The sequence below is a fragment of the Microtus ochrogaster genome, linkage group LG5 (genome assembly GCF_000317375.1).
Source record: "Microtus ochrogaster isolate Prairie Vole_2 linkage group LG5, MicOch1.0, whole genome shotgun sequence".
NCBI lineage: Eukaryota > Metazoa > Chordata > Mammalia > Rodentia > Cricetidae > Microtus > Microtus ochrogaster.
In genome coordinates, this window is record NC_022031.1 from 46,732,797 (window position 1) to 46,749,334 (window position 16,538).

The following is a 16,538-nucleotide window of genomic DNA, read 5'->3' on the forward strand; positions in this document are numbered from 1 at the left end:
AAATGCAGGATGCCAACTGTCATTTTAAAATACATAGCTAAAAGTGTCACTGATACTCATACCATAGAATACTCCTCAGTAAGAAAAGGCAATAAACTATTAAAATGCATCATAACAGATGTCAAAAGGATTATACTGAGTGAGGAAAAGATCCACTCTCAAAACTTGCCTATTACCCAGTTCCATCTCCATAATATCCAGGAAATAACAAAACTGTAAAGGTCAGGAAGAAATGAACGACTAACAGACGTCAGAAAAAAGCAGAAGGGAGAACTAGCCAGGACTGTTTCGCAGTATCAAGAGAGAAGTCTGGAGTGACGAAACAGTTCTACATCTTGACTGATAAGACAGAGCACAAATCTACACACATGATCAAATTTCCCAGACCTCAAAACCAAGTGTGAGATGAGGAGTCAAATGATCTGTGAACTACACCAATGCCAGCTTCAAACTATCCTTCTGTTCTAGGTTTGGAAACTACACTTGAGTTATGCACGGCGTTATTACCTTGGGGGAACCCATGAAGAGTATAAAGGAACCCCCTCACATGCTTGTCTGGCAATGCCTTGTGAGTCTATTATTGTAAAATAAGCAGAGTCCTTTGTGTGGCTGGGTGGTTGTTCAGAAATGGGAGCAACTGAGGGATGAGAACAGACAGGCAGCCTAGGGAAGGGGATGCTGGGCCAGAGGCTGAAGAGCAGGAACAGAAGAGTTTGAAAGTCAGGCAAGTGAGTGGGAGAAAAGGCTGCACTGTGGGAGGAAGCCCTGTAGACAAGATCTGGATGTGGAAGAACACAACATGGTCCAGGCACACAGGGAGAGGTACTGAAGGAGAAGAGAACAGCAGGGAAAGGAGCAGGACGGTGCATGGGGCACCACATGAAGGACACTGTCTTTAACCACCGGAGACCCAAAGAAGGAGACAGAAGAGAAACCCATGACAGCATAGGAAGGAAGAAGGTCTATTGACAATGTAGGGAAAGCAGATCTACTGACGGTGCAGGGGAGAAGCAGATCTACTGACAGTGTAGGGGAGAGGCAGATCCACTGATGGTATAGCGGGGAAGCAGATCTACTGACGGTGGAGGGGAGAAGCAGATCGTCTGACAGTATAGAAAGGAAGCTGACTACGCTTAGGCAGAAGGAAGCCATACTGAGCACAAAGACACAAACACCTGGATAACCGAGGCATCTCTACTGGTAATCAGGAACTAGGAGAGGTTTAGAGTCCTGTGTAGGGAAGGGTAAGAAGCTATAGAGCACAGGCCGTGTCTATATCAGCCACCTGGCATCCACCTATACCATTGCTGGCATAGAGCACTACAGCCAGGCAGGCAGAGAGATTAGGTCCACAATCATGGCTAACTCTTCATTCCTCCTGGTTTCTCATGCCAGCACAATTGTCCAAGAAGGGGACATACGGGTATACTGACCACACTATACTTTCTTTCCCACAAGTGGGGAGATGAAGGTACAGCTCCTCAGAAGCCCTGCAGGATTCCCACTAAGCCAGAGAAGACAGCAACAGCATGGGTGTGTTGGGAAAGGGAGCACTGCATGGGAATTTTCTGCCTCTACTGTGGCTTTAGAATGTTTTTAAACAGAAGAGAGATGGCCTTCCCTAGTGGGACAGCAGCACCAAGTGTAGGGAGGCACGTCAGGGTACTTACTTTCTGATGCTCCTTTCTGGCCAGAACCGAGGTGACTCTTCTCTTCAATTTCCTCCCCGAACCAGTAGGACTTGGTACAAGGGAAATACCAGGGCCTGGGAATCCCATATTGCCCTGAAAGCAATGCACAGGCATGATCCAAGCTGGTGCCATCCTAGCACTTCTGACGTTTTCTAGCTAGACCCTCTTCCTCCTTGACACAGTCTTGGGGGAAGCAACAGACTGGCACTGAGGTGGAGGCAGACCACTAATGCTTGCTCAGACTTACTACGTAGATCGTATATTCTGCAACTCCGCATGGCTTCCCAACAATCCCAGATGGCAACACCATCCTCACTTTAGAGATGAGCAAAAGGAAGGCCATGTAGCCTACCCAAGGTCACTTAACCCAGTAAATATGGATTCAGAATTTGAATCTCAATCTATATGATGCAAATTGTATATTCAATGGAGGAAGGGTCAAAATTCAGATGGGTTCAGAAAAAATTACACATAGACTTCCTTGCAAGAGAGTCAGAGGGTAAACAAAAGCCTAACTCCGCCTCCTAAAATCTGATCTTGTGCAGAAATGTATCCCAAAGAGAGCATCAAAATTGTTACTGAATACTAATGTGACTTAAACCATGTGTAAGTGCTAAGACCTAAAGATGTATATATAATTCATAACCTATAACTAAGAACCAGAAGCTCTCCTAAGGCTTCTATCACTGAAGACAAAGAATCCAGAACCCAGCCAGCACCGAGAGTAATCTACCAGACTCTGACCCAATGTTGTCCAATTGGGGTCATCTCTAAGCACCAACACTTAACAGCCATCTTACCTCAGGCAAATCACTTAAATTCTCAGCTAGATCTCTCCTGCAGCAAGAGCCCAAAGCAATCTCTGGAACCAGAGGGTGTAAAGTTCTTTTCACAGTACCAGGTACACTGGGCTCAAGCGTGCATGACCCCGTGGTACTAACGGATGCACTTTCAGCACAGGTGACTTTCCTTGTACCGTTTGCTTTTCACGGGTTTAAAGTCACTCCCTGGGAGCCCCCTCAGCCTTCAGCAATTGCAACACAAAGAAAGGACAGATCTATAGGCAGACAAGGTCAGTTAGCCAAAGCGGTCTGGAAGTGTGGGGTACCTGGAAAGACGGCTTCGATGTACCACGTCATCACTCCATAGAGGAAGGTGTCAAACAGCATCATGGACACTGCGGTGGTAAGATTAAAGCCGTCTTCCTCCACCGGGCTCTCAAAGAGATTGTCCCATTGCACCCCTATGCCTTGCTCCTCAAAAAGGGCAAAGTATTCACAGCCAAATCCAAAAGCCACAGGAGACAGAAGACTCTGAGAGGAAGAGCAACGGTAAAGGGTCTTAGTCTTTGTCTCTCTCATTTTTCTCTTCTAATGTAAATTCTACCTTGAGAAATTCGAGTTTGCAAATGACATCAATTATAAGGCATGCAAGTGTTCTCCTGGAGCCCCTTTGGAGATGTGGACTCTCTTGCAGCATCCGAAACGATCTCATTTACAAGCACTCATTATGCACGACATTTCAGAAATGCACGCCAGAGAGCAGGGGAGACTCTGAGAACTGTACACTTCCCAAGATATTCCAAGGCACAAAAATCATGTCCTACATTCAGCCTCATACTGACGTTCATCAAAGACTTTCCCCCTGATCAGTCATTGAATATTTAGGATCAGAGGAGCCACTTTAAGGCTTGACATTCATGGGACTCAGCCTGAGGTACTGGCCCCACGCTGAGAGCCTACTAATATTGTAGCAGTGACCCACAGGGCAGTTAGTGAGTGGCTCTTACTGGGGTTCTCACATGCTCGAAGACCACACCTACACTGCAAAGAGGAGGGGAAATGTCCTGATCAGGGATCTGTACAGGGGTAGTCATGTTGAGTCTTGTTCAGCTCAGAAAATATTACCCAAGTCAAATACCAGAATGGATACAAGAAAGATGAGGGTCATTAATGAACCACTTGGGGCCTCAAGCTAGCCATGGTCATGATTTGCTGTGAGCTCATTATGACCAAAGAGCTAGAAGCTAAGGGGCAGTCATGATATCTACTGTCTCTACTAGATCCATTTCCCACTGTTATTTACATCCAACCAGTTACAATCTGATTTCTAGAAAAAAAAAATTAAAATCCAACCAGTGTTCACTATAAGGGCAAAGGAGAACCAACTTAGTTCAGGAGGAGAACAGAGTGAACGTCAAACCCCCAGGGGCCAAGGGTCTGGAAAGACCAGAATTACTCACAGCGAAGATCTTGATGGAGAAGCCCACATAGTCCTGCCAGGCTACACACAGGACGTAGGGCAGATAGAGTGTGAAGTAGATGATGCCCCCACAGGCTGCTGCCAGGTTAGCCCGGGAGAAGAGCGTGCTGATGAGGAAACACTGTAGGATGGTCACCACAGCAAACACAGACAGGAAGACGAACACCACGCTGGGGTCACTGTAGGGCAGCAGGTTTCCTAACTGGAAAGGAAGAGCCTGGATAAGTGTGTGGCCTCAGCAAGCCCAATCACTCGCTCATGGGATCTTAATGGTGGTTTTTACTCATAATTCTTTCAGAGATAATGTAGGGGAACCACACTGTTCCATTTTCTGAAGTGGAAATCAAACCCAGGAGAAATAAGTTACTTGAGACTACACACGGGGGAAAAAAAAATCACAGCAGAATTATGGTACGTACAAAGTCCATGACCTTGTACGTGACCTCAGTGAACAATTTTGCTCTATTTCTTACAGAGATAATAACACCGGCATTTCCTTGTCTAAGGACAATGACTGCCTCTAAGAAAATGTTGTATAAGACAATAGCCCACACATCCTTTCTCTCCAAAAAACTAGAAATAGGCCAGGCAACCTTAACCCTTCCCTGGTAGCTAAAAAGTCTTCATTCATGCACACAACTAAATAGCTGTGAATATTCTGAGCCCTGAGATCATCTGTAGTGACTGTGGACAGTGAAGCAGGCCCAGTCAACATGCAGCTGCCTTTATCAGCTCTCATACACTGGCCACAGGAACCCCTACCCTTATCACAAGACTTAGGCCCTTGCCCTCAGATACCAGAGCAAGAGAAGAAGGGTTGTTTCAGAAGTGCAAGCAAATCAATCCTGGTTTTGTGAGGTGCTTCAGTGAGGCTCTGGCCTGCCCTGAGCACCCAACAGGCTACTGTGGGGAGGGGACAATGAGGCAGCCCACAGCATGTAGCCTGCACGGTGCTGGCATCAGCGAGTGCTCAAGAGTAATATACAGTAGCAAGTATAAAGATGAATGCTACATCCTCTTGCTTTGTGCTCTCTCTCCTAGAAAACACTAACTTTTTTTTTTTAAATTAGGGAATTTTTTTTTATTAAGAAAAAAAAATTTCCGCCTCCTCCCAGCCTCCCACTCCTCCCGCCCTCCCCCCACTCCTCTCCCCCTCCCTCTCAAGTCTGAAGAGCAGTCAGGGTTCCCTACACTAACTTTTATAAGCGGCATCTTGGTGTGAAATGACTGTTGAGGCAAGCTTTGTGTATGAGACAAAAACTTCATCGCCCAGATTCCACTTTGAGGGAGGTAATAGACATCCAGATGTTAGCATCTCTGCTGTCATAGCTAGGAGAGCTACCGGGCCCTGGAACACCCCTTTCCCTGGTGAGCCCCCATCCAGTAACTAAATGGAAAAGAGGATGTCAGGCCTTGGGGACATGAATGTGGACAGTTCAATGTGGGAACTCTCTATTCTCCTGGGCACTCTTTAGAGCACCCCACTGGGCTGCTGAATCATGGTTCAGTTCCTCTCTCCGCAAGACCCAGCATGCACTCCATCTCTCTAGAAACTGATCCCACCTAATATCCATATATCAAAGTTGGCCTCAGCCTCTTCCTCCAGACATCCAAACCCGTAATAGTGAATAACCTTCTGATCAAAGACTTGAAAATAATCCCTGCCCGATACTCCTAAGGGTCAAGCCTTAAGTACATAGTGTGGTACAGGTAAATTTGTGCTTTTCTGGAAGGAGTGAGGCCAACTTACCTTCAAGATGATGACCAGCAGGCCAGCACTCACGAGCAGAGGGATGAGGCTGCTGATGAACCAGCTAAACCAGAGAATGCCATTGTCCAGGCCCATGATCCGCATGGTCTCTTTCAACCGCGCCTCCTTCTCGTACACGATGCCCTTGATGATGACAGCCACCGAGTAAATCCAGGCCAGGGTCATGAAGAGGGGCATGGACCGGCTCATCACCCGCAGGAAACTGGAGGCACAGACAGAGAGCCAGGCTTAGATCCAAGCTCTTGCATGTTGGAGGATAAACTATGTTTGGGTCACCAAGGGAAGGTCCACTGGACTCTCAAATGACCTAATGCTTCATTAGCAGTAGATAGAGATGAGACAGAACCCAGGCTGACAGAGTATAGCCATCCAAGATTTCTTTAGAGGGTCACTTTAATAACCAGAAAATAGTGGGGGAAATAGTAAAATAAAGTTAAGTAACTTTACTAAGTACTAAACATTAAGGGTGGGGGCAGCATCCAACTTGGTCTCTCCCTGAGGGTCAGTGTCCCTAAGATCGCCTCCTACGGACTTGCTTTCACTCCCACGCTGTGCAGAAACATGCACAGACACACGCACTGCACATGGAGCTACTGATTTAATGAAGATGCTGGCTTGTTGGTACACTCACATGTCGTCAACGTAACAGGGGTAGGGCATCTGCTGCATGTAGACCCCCGTTGTCTTCTCAGTCCCTGTCAGCACTCTGATGATCGCCTGCTCTACCACATCCTGCAGGTAGGCGAAGCCCCCCCAGACATAGCGCATATCCTCAAAGGGGTCAGCCCGGGGACCCGGGTCCCAGTACCTAGAACCAAACGATAAGTGATCAAACATTCCTACAAGGCATACACTGGAAAATCCAATTACCCACAGTGCCCCACACTTCCTGGGCTACTCTTCTTATTTCTTATCTCCTATTCTTATCTCGGTTACAAGTACATAGATTCTTGAATAAAAATGATCACCATGAACACACTCCTTGTGGGTCTGTTTTTCTTTCCCCTTTAATGGCGACCTAACATGGCATCAGATGCGCATACTAAAATTTCCCCAGCCAGCTCACTTTCATCGGCTGTCTGCCTCTTTTTATAAAAATGTGTCTGCCTAGCCCGGAGACCCCTAAAGGCTTTCCTTTCTTCTTCCTGACTTTAAAGTCCTTTGGATTAATCTTTTGATGAGGAATGCTGAAACAGAAAGACTAATATTTTATGGCCTTTGATTAACAGTTGCTGGCAATGATGGAGCTTTAGCAAAGTCATGCATGCTGTTGCTGCCACTGCTTTGTTGTTGAAACTCCTTTCAAATTGCTAATGGAGTACCACCCGTCATAAAAGTCATCCAAACTATGTTCTTGACCTTTGCAAGACCGGGTTGGTGTGATGGAGTTCAACTTACCCATCCTTGATCTTATTGGTCCTTTCGACATTGTCAATGTCCATTCGGATCTTGTACTTAACGTGATGGGGCAGCTCCGCACTGCCTGGAGCGATTCCTGTGAACACTATCCCAGCCCAGAACTTCCTCTCATCCAGAAGCTCCATGGACTTGTTGATGAGCCGGACTTCTGTTGGAACCGGCTCCAGCTTGTTCAGGTTGACACACTGACAGAAAGCAAGACAGACATCTCATTAGAACACTGGTGGCCAGAAAGACAATTGTAGCCAGAACTCAGACTCCTTGGTGAGGCAGGCACTGGCGGCCCTAATTTCCCAATCATTGCCACCTAGTCCTCTCTAAAGTAGCTTTCCTGGTTCAACCAAGCTTAGAACTGAGGTTTATGGGAAATACTGAACATTACTTGCATTGTTTTTTGCTATGCAAAATGATCCTGTTTTATTCTATTCCATTTTCTTAGCAATGCTGAGTCATGGCAACTAACCAGTCAAAATCAGATAAGAAAAAGTACTGATCAGCTTTTTCCATTCCATCAATGTTAGGATTAAAGTTTTAAAGTTTTATCTGTCCCAAATTAGATTAGATAAGTTTCATAAACACAGCTCTTATAAGAGCGCAATTTATTACCATTTGAATCGAGATTATCAACACATGGGAACACCTAGAAGATAATGGATTTAAACACTGGAGTCTAGCTGAAGTAAATCTGGAAGTAAGTTTATTTACTCATGAAGCCGTTCATCTAGTGTTTATCCTGTCCTCCAGGCCTGCGGGATATAGCTGTACATGACACCACACATTCGTTCTAGGCTCTCCTTATGCCTTTAACTTTATTGTAACATCTCAAGGGGAAAAAGTCCCTGCTAAAGGATGTGCAGAGCAGACCCTCACCTCCATGAAGCGCGATATGGTCTGGATGGCCTGGTTGGTTTCATTGAAAGCTTCTCTCCATGTATACGCGGAGCCATTTGGGGACTGAACATCCTCTGGGTTCTTGGCCAGAAATGCCATGATGTCTTGGGCGGTCCAATCTAATCCATCCAACTTCTGTTCCCAAAACTGGTCATTGCCTCTGTTGTCTAACAGCGTCTGCCATTCCGGGAAGAACGCGTGAACAGAAAACATCAAGCTCATGGTAAGACGTGCGACGACGCATACCCTTCCCTTTCTCACAGCCTCGGTCTGCGTCTGTGCATCTCCACACACACACACTTGTAAGACACAGGAACGAAGCTTCTACTGGACAAAGATGAAGGCTAAAGTTGAAATCGCATGACTGATATTGGCCAGGTGAATGGATGAGCTGAGACACAAAGTCAGACCTCTGAACTCGCAGACTTCCCACTGTACCAGACAGTGGTTAATGGTTTTAACTCTAAGAACAGCGTGCTGCAGGACCTACAGACATCATAACTCACACAGAACCATGAGGGTGTAGCCTTGACTCTGCCCGTTTCACACACAGGTGATCAGAACCTCAGGGATGTTAATGTAGCTAATGAGTGGGAAAGCCAGGCTGGAAGACACAGGCCCACTGCTGCCGGTACCCGTGTATCTGCATCATATCTGCCCTCTCATCTGAGACACGGTCTAATGATGCCAAATAAGCCCACATCTAAGGCTTAACTCAGGGAAGAAATACTTCCGGGGAATCCAAGTAAAAGATGGCATTTCCCTAGCCAAGAACACGTGGACCATGATGGGAGGCCTGTCTCCCATCGCCTGTCAGTGTGAAAAAGGTCACAGGTAAGCCATTCTGGTCCTCAACCCGAGGCCTGCACGGACGCACTGCCAGGGAAATGAGGCTACTGCTGACTGGGCACAATGGACACAGGCGCCATGCTCGGTTACCCATTTCCAGGGGGAGCAGGAGGCCCTTGCTCTACTGGGCCGGGTCTCCAGAAGACGAAGAGCGCCTTCCCTAATCGGTCTTCTTTTCACTAACCTTGTAAGCTCTTCTCCTAAGTGGCTTCTCTTTCGCCGTTTTAATGGGAACATAATGATTTTACAGAATGTATCTGCTATAATTTCATTAACTATTCCTGCACTGCATAGCATCTAGTCTATCTCCAATTTCCCACAGTAACAATGACAGTAATAACATCGTCCCTCCCATGACGGTGTCTTTAAAATTTTTGCCGTAGGATACATCCCCGTGGGGGGTGGGGGTGGAACAAAGGTATAGCACATGACTCATTCCTTGTGGATTCTGAAACCTCCGCTTCCAATGGCTTTCCACAGAGGATTGTTGTTGTTGTTCATAACTGGACATGGTCCCTCATCTCCAGGCCCAGCTTTCTCCCATCTAGTACTTTATGTGAAATATCAGATCCTTTGTTCCTTTCAGGCTCCCTGGAGATGCCGTAGGGTCAGTGACCTCATTGGGTCTGGATGTCCTCTTCCCATACTGCTTAGACGCCCCACTGGGCAGGGCTCACCCCAGTGCCACCATCCCATCTCTCTGCTCTTATTTGTTCATTCACTTCCAGGTTATTCGAATAAAGTAGTTTCAGAACTGATATCCCGTGCCTCTGTGGACTTTTGTGAGGGACAATTCTGCATCCGTTATACTGGTACCTCACTGGTGACAGGCAGGAATTCTGCACAGGTGTGGCAGCACCCTGCATCAAAGGAGAAGTTGGCTTCTCTAGCTCCTGTGGCTCCTTGATCAGTAACCTGTCCCCAGAGCATACCTAAACTTCCAAAGAGCTCCCTTAAAAGATGGGGGTATCTCTAAAACCCAGCATCCCTCAGGTCACAAAGGTTCAAGGCTAGAAGCCTGGCAAAAATCTCCCTTGCTTCTTGATAGCGGAAGAAATCAAAGGAAGAGGCCTCCCTCACCATGGCAATAGGAAGCTGTCTAATGATCCTCGACTCGGGCTGAGGCAGGGACGATGTGATTAAATGGCTCTCGTGCTGACACAAAGGAGACACTGCATCCTCAGACTGCTCTCCTTTAGGTCCTGATTATCTCTGGAGCACTAGTCCCTCTCAAGTGGCCCGGCATGTCACATGCAATTCCTTCCACTCCATGGCAGCAATGCTGCATTCACCCTGTGCCTAGGGAACCAGAAGCTGACCTGTCTGCATGGCAGATCACGTTTCTGTCCCCATACCCCCTTCTAAGGTCTACCGGGACACAGACAGGCCACAGAAGACACTGTGCCTACATTAACGACTACAGCCAAAGTGAAAAGACTCAGCGTCCTGCATTCATCAAATTCCACTTCCAGTTTCTGCTCTTCACTTAAGTTTTTGTGCAAAACTGCTATTGGATCATGAGGGGGCACCGATGCTGATATACCCAGGGCTATCACTGAATCTTGGTCTGTGCTTCTACAGAGGCAGGGGCTCTGTGGATGCAGCTAATCTTACTGCAGCTCAATTGGTTTAACTTACAGCATCATCATCTCAGATACTTCTGGGAAGATGTCCAGAAACCTCTTTGAGGCAGAGCAAGTAAAGTGAGTAGGAGAGACACTCACCCGCACAAGGTCCATCTCTTGGCTGCTCTCCATGAAGGTCCAGATCTGGGGGCTGAGTTCTTCCCACATGCCCTCCAGGTCATGGAAGACAGCCAGCTCCTGGAAGGTCTTGTTCACCTAGAGTCAGGTAGGGAACCCGAATCCGTACAGATAGAAGAGAGGCAGAGGCAGTGAGCATTCCAAGGTTCCCCAAAGGAAAAAAAAAAAATCACCCATCCCAGAAATCCCTGCCTAGCCCTTTCTCTTCCTTAGGAAATTCCTCCTGTAGCTATAATTCAAACACTCAGGGACAGAAAGCTTACATGTTTTTTTTTAAATGATTTAAAACTTTCATAAAGGCCATGAGTATACTCAGCACACTCTATCTGAAGGTGCCTTCACTTCCTGTATCTAATTCTTGGGGAGATTCTGGGGCCAGAGCCCTAAGCCTGCGCAGCTTACCTCAGCCATGACCTGTCTTGTAGCTGGAGTGTCGGGAGTATACAGAATCTTTCCAACTAGCAGAGGCTTAAGTGCCTTCCAAATAATTCGAGAAAGAGGGCTGGACTCCAAGTTCTTCATCAAATCATTGCAATAAGGAGCTACGAAGACAGAAGGCAGACATGCGCTTATATACACGGCCAGATGCCAACAGGACCTTAGAGGTTAAAGCCTCCCGGCCACTGCAGGGGACAAATGCTCATTTCACTACCTATTCATGCAGTGGATAACGCTAATTATCTGACCCTCATTTTGCTTCACTGTACAAAGCAAAGTTCATAGCATCTACTTGGCAGAGCTGTGAAGGGAACTAGCTGAGGTATTTCCTGTGAGGTCTCTAAAGCGTTCAATGTGTGAAAGAATCAGGCCCTTTCTTAGACTTAGATCGGAGCTCATCTAGAAGGACATTTGGGCTATGCACACACCATCCTAACTCTAGCTCTATACTCTCATGCCAGCCCCGACAGCTGCTTACACTGAAGACGAATGGAACGTTTATTGGGAAAGCCAGAAGGCCGTGTTTAGATTGTAGTTTCAAGGAAATGTCAATAATTTCCTTGATAATTAATAGATCTTATCACAAATATATTTATATTAATAAAAATTCAAAACTGATATATCCAAAGTTCAAATGAACAGGTGGGTTTTACTTGAGATACCGTGTAACTTCTGTAAGCTGCTTGATAAACAGTTGATACAATAATAATAGTAATAATGACAGCAGAATTGGGGGGCATCCTAGGCATCAGTCCATGGTCTCACTGATGGGATGCAACCACTCCCCAAAGCCAGAACTTTCGTTTTTAAGGACCTGGCCTCAGGTCTATCTGTGTGTAAATGAGAGATACCCCTGGATGGATTTGAAGGCTGGGGAAGAGTAGATGGCTTCATAAAACTGCCAACACCATCATCTTCCTCAGGCTTGTATAGGGCGACTTGGAAGGTTCTGGAGTGTAGAACTCCAGTGGACACGAGGCTCTTGTGTTACAGCCCCACTCTGTGTCTGAAAGACACGCCTGCGGTTGGCGATAGAGAACGGCTCAGCCACATGGTATTTTCAAGAAAAACATGGCATTGTCAGAACTGTAACACCAAACCCTGGCTGTCACCAGGCACAGGACACACACCCACACAGAGCCACCCAAGTGTGCTAAGTGGATATAGAGTTACGGGGTTCTCTAACACCGTCTTGCAGCTAAGAATGCCGATGCAGAGCAAACATGAGATCGGATGTCTGAGTGAGAAGGTGCACACATGCCACCATTAACGAGACAGTTCACGGGAAAGTGCCAGGAGTGTGTGGGCTGGAGGCCCAGCGCTTGGGGATTACCTAGGAATGCAGCTTTAACCAAGACACTAAAACCTCTGAGCCAATGAAATGTGAGGTTCCAGAACCTTCCTTGCAGGGTTACTGTGAGAATGAGATAAGGTAATTTAAATAGGACAAATTATAAAGAGGAAATTTTGCCTTAATGTTAGATTTTCTTGTAGTTGTTGTACTTACTATTAATACTGTCACCCACTTTCGGGCGTTTATTATAAAGCTTATCTCACAGTAGAACTAACGATAATTTTTTTAAAGAACCCAAATCTCCTTTTTATAAATTTTTCTGACTTTACTGAGATTCAACTGAAAGATAAATAATATTTATTTGAAATATACAACAGAACACTGCTACATATATTCCCTGTGAAGTGACTACCACAGTCCAATCAACAAATATATCCACCACTTCATGCAGACAGCCCGTCTGTCTGTGCAATAACATTAAGATTAACTCTCTTAGCAGAGTTTAAACATATAACACAGTGTCACCAAATACTATGCTATCTATTTCACTTTGCATAAGTGAAATTTTGAACACTCTGACCAACTCATTCTCTCTCTCTCTCTCTCTCTCTCTCTCTCTCTCTCTCTCTCTCTCTCACCTGTTTTATGTTTTTATTTTATTTTATTTTCAATTCCACATATGGGTGAGTTCACCCATGATGCAAACTGGGGAGACTGGCTATCAATCACTCGTTCACCTTTTTGATAACGCTACTAAACAGCCGGGATGTACCAGCCTCCCACTCAAAGACCCCGAATGACTCACTCATCAAGGTCTGCACTCCAGCAGCAATGTCATGAGAGCAGAGAAGACAGTGTCCCTGCTACTACACAGAATGAAGGAAAGCATGAGGAGTGAAAGACGCAGGAGGAGGCCAGACCTAGGACAGGGACGAGGACAAGGCTTCGGTGTGCACGGACACTCACTTGTAGAGTTGTCATAGAAGGTGTCCATGTCTTCCTCGGTGCCGTTGCCCCCGAAGAGGGCTTTGTAGTTGTTATCCTCGTACCAGTTGAGAGACTTGATCTTCAGCCCCCCACCCTCGGGGTGACCACAGACAATGCGGGACACGGCCTGGTAGATCTGGGTGGAGGAGCTGGAGCTGTTCACGTTGGTCAGAAACATCACCTCCTGCCGCATGTCACTCCAGCTTTTCGTGCTGAACAGCTGGGGTCAGGGTGCGGAGAGAAAACGGGGAGAAGGGAAAGAGAGCGAAGGACAGAGCAAGGGTTGGGGCAAGAGAGGAAAAGCAGACACTTTATTTTCTTAACCCAAAAGCTATGTTCCAGAACATACTGTGTCTGAAATCACTATGATTCCCTGCGGTGGTCAAGTGGTCTTCTCTCCTCTGTCTGTGGTGCTGGGGCCTACAACACCTGATTACTAGGTTATCCCAAACTGGTGGCTCCATCCAGCACCTGTCCAAGGAGAAAATTCTTGCTCATTCTCCACCACCATGGCTCACACTGTACACTTACTCTGCAAAGTGCCCTTGGCTTACAGGAGAAGGTAACCCCTTAATCTTGTAGCCCAAGAAGGGTGGCTGTACTTGAGATCATCTGAGCAAACGGACAGACCAGTGCCTTACATTCTCCATCTGTTCAATGTCCCTCCCCTCCCTTCCCCTCAACTCAGTCTCTTCCTCAATCCAATACCCAGTGTGTAGACACTGTGCAAACATGAAGCCACATTTAATCCCCTGCTTCTAGCTCCTTGGCTTCCTTCATGGATCTTAAGCATGTCTCCAAGGATGTCCTGACACGAGTGTTTTGCATCCGCTCTCTTCCTGCCTGGAGCATCCTAACTTCTCCAGGAATACAGCAGAACTGTCTTTGGAGCGATTCCCCCCACTCCCTTCAAATGGTACCTCATTACTCTTTCTACCTTCCTTACGTGATTTTTTTTTCTTCTTTCACTGCACAGATCCCCATTATCCCATCAGCCGACCTGTTTATTTCTGATGAGTCTACTTTTATGTGAGATAAATACTGGCAGTGGGGTTGCTGTGCTCACTGCTGAGCTGCAGTAACCAGCAAGGTCAGAACCTATGTGTCTACGATACCACAGGGTTTCTCAGTCTTGTCCTGTATACCTTCCCTCTCACCCAGCTCTGACGTTAACGTCAGCCCTCACTCATCTCATATCCCCACTGCCAGGCTGGCTAATGCACAAGTTCTTTTAGGGTCTTTGGTCCATGGCAGTCATCACAAGAGTTTGTGATGGATTCTTGGAAGGAGCAAAGCAGAACACAGACTTCAGAGTTTCTAGGTCCCAAGTTCAAGTCCCATCCAGACCAATTAATTATCTAGAAGACTGTGGGCAAAGTGTCTGCCTTCCTCAGCCACATTGCCATCTGTGAAATGTGCACGATAAGAGGTGTGCCCTGTGGGTGATATATGCAAAAGAAGTCAAAACACCATAATCCACCTGTGGTGTCCTAGTTGGGCTCTGAAGATAGCAACTAACTCTCTCTAGACGTGGACCAAGCAGATACATTTTTTGGCATTACTCAGGAAGAGCAACGGTGTGACACGTGACCAAAGTGACATGAAGGTGATCTGTCAGGAAAAGAGGGCACCACTGATGATGCTGGACCAGCAGTGAATGGACTCTAAGAGACAGCCAATCAGCCCAGCACTCACGAGGAGACCATATTCCCAAGGCTGCACCTCAAAGGCCAGATTTCACAGGCAAAGAAAGCAGGTGTTTCAGGAAAGCCACAGCATTCCAGCTGAGCTAGCAAAGGTGTGTTTTGACACAATGGCAGTCTGGATGACCTTACTGAAAACATCGTGCAGAATCTGCTGCCAAGCAAAGTCAGTGCACAGGGGGAGGTGAAACATGAGAGAATTTTCCTCTTCACAAATGTGAAAGGACTTAGGGGCATGTGGGAGTGATTTTTTATTAATAAAGAGACTGCCTTGGCCCTTTAATAGGACATAAAATTAGGTAGGCCGAGTAAACAGAACAGAATGCTGGGAGGAAGAAACTGAGTTGAGGAGCCGCCATGATTCTCCCACTCCAGACAGACACAGGTTAAGATCTTCCCTGGTAAGCCACCTCGTGGGCTACATAGATTATTAGAAATGGGTTAAGAGGCTGAAACCAATGGGCCAGGCAATGTTTAAATAAATACAATTTGTGTGTTGTTATTTCGGGGTATAAGTTAGCCAAGCGGCCAGGAGCCGGGCTGTGGGAAGAGGCCCGCAGCTCCCACAACAGGGGCAAGCAGAAGCTCACACAGAAAGATGTAGACTAGACCCTAAACCACTAACTATCTCTGCAACATTGATGCATTTTAGTTTCTTCTCCAGTGGAGACCAAAACTGGTAAGTTTTAGATTACTTGTGCTTCTAAAATTTAATGACATAGCATGGGATGTTCAAAGTAAAAGGATCATGTTAGCCAAACCCAGAACTAAAGAAAACAATAACAGCCAGTCTGCTCACTATGGCTGAAAAGACACAACTTACCTCTTGGGCCAGCCCCCCTAAGCTATTCAGCAATGTTCTGGTGGCTTCCGCCAGCTGCTGGGTCGGGAAAAGAGATGTAGAGTTCAGTCTTGTCTGGAAAGAGAGGGGGGAAAATCCTTTGTCTCTGAGCTCAAATACAAGGCTGAAATCTCTAAATAGAAAATAAACAACTAAATCAAAACCATTCCCAATCTCGAATTTGAAAAAAAAACAAGAAACCAACTTCTAACCAAAATAAAGAACATTGTACAATTACTCTAACCGCATGCCTGCATGTTTAGTTTTCTTCAGGTAAGAAAGAATTTCTCTCTGATAGATGACTACAGAAATACAAACCCTAAGGCTACTGAACAGACAACGTACAGAAATATCTCACATGCAAACATATACTTCTATGTGTGCATGTGTGTGGGGGGCATGCATGTGCATGTGTGTTCAATGAAATTCTGACCAGAAAGTCCTAGCTTTATCTACACTTCTACAAGACACATGTTTATAGACATGGCCTTGAGACAAGAGTCCGTGATGGCTCACAAAAAAAGGGAGTAAAGATAAAATCAACAGAAACCAAAGAGAATAATTCTTTTTTTCTCTGTGGAGTCAGCACTATTCTCACTGTTTCGAGCACCGAAAATTTAACACAGAAC

At 46.2% G+C, this 16,538-nt stretch overlaps 1 protein-coding gene across 2 annotated transcripts in view; it reads right to left on the bottom strand.

Moving 5' to 3' along the window:
* Positions 1-16,538, bottom strand: part of Abca1 (ATP binding cassette subfamily A member 1) — a 117,325-nt gene that overhangs the window by 38,113 nt on the left and 62,674 nt on the right. For both annotated transcript variants that reach the window (XM_026786592.1, XM_005362190.3), the window contains exons 8-18: positions 15,892-15,984; positions 13,345-13,585; positions 11,049-11,188; positions 10,608-10,724; positions 8,014-8,211; positions 7,123-7,328; positions 6,356-6,532; positions 5,704-5,926; positions 3,934-4,155; positions 2,800-3,004; positions 1,671-1,784 (exon numbers count right to left, since the gene is read on the bottom strand). In XM_026786592.1, the coding sequence (XP_026642393.1) occupies positions 1,671-1,784; positions 2,800-3,004; positions 3,934-4,155; positions 5,704-5,926; positions 6,356-6,532; positions 7,123-7,328; positions 8,014-8,211; positions 10,608-10,724; positions 11,049-11,188; positions 13,345-13,585; positions 15,892-15,984 (1,936 nt within the window). The remainder of the gene's footprint in view (positions 1-1,670; positions 1,785-2,799; positions 3,005-3,933; positions 4,156-5,703; positions 5,927-6,355; positions 6,533-7,122; positions 7,329-8,013; positions 8,212-10,607; positions 10,725-11,048; positions 11,189-13,344; positions 13,586-15,891; positions 15,985-16,538) is intronic.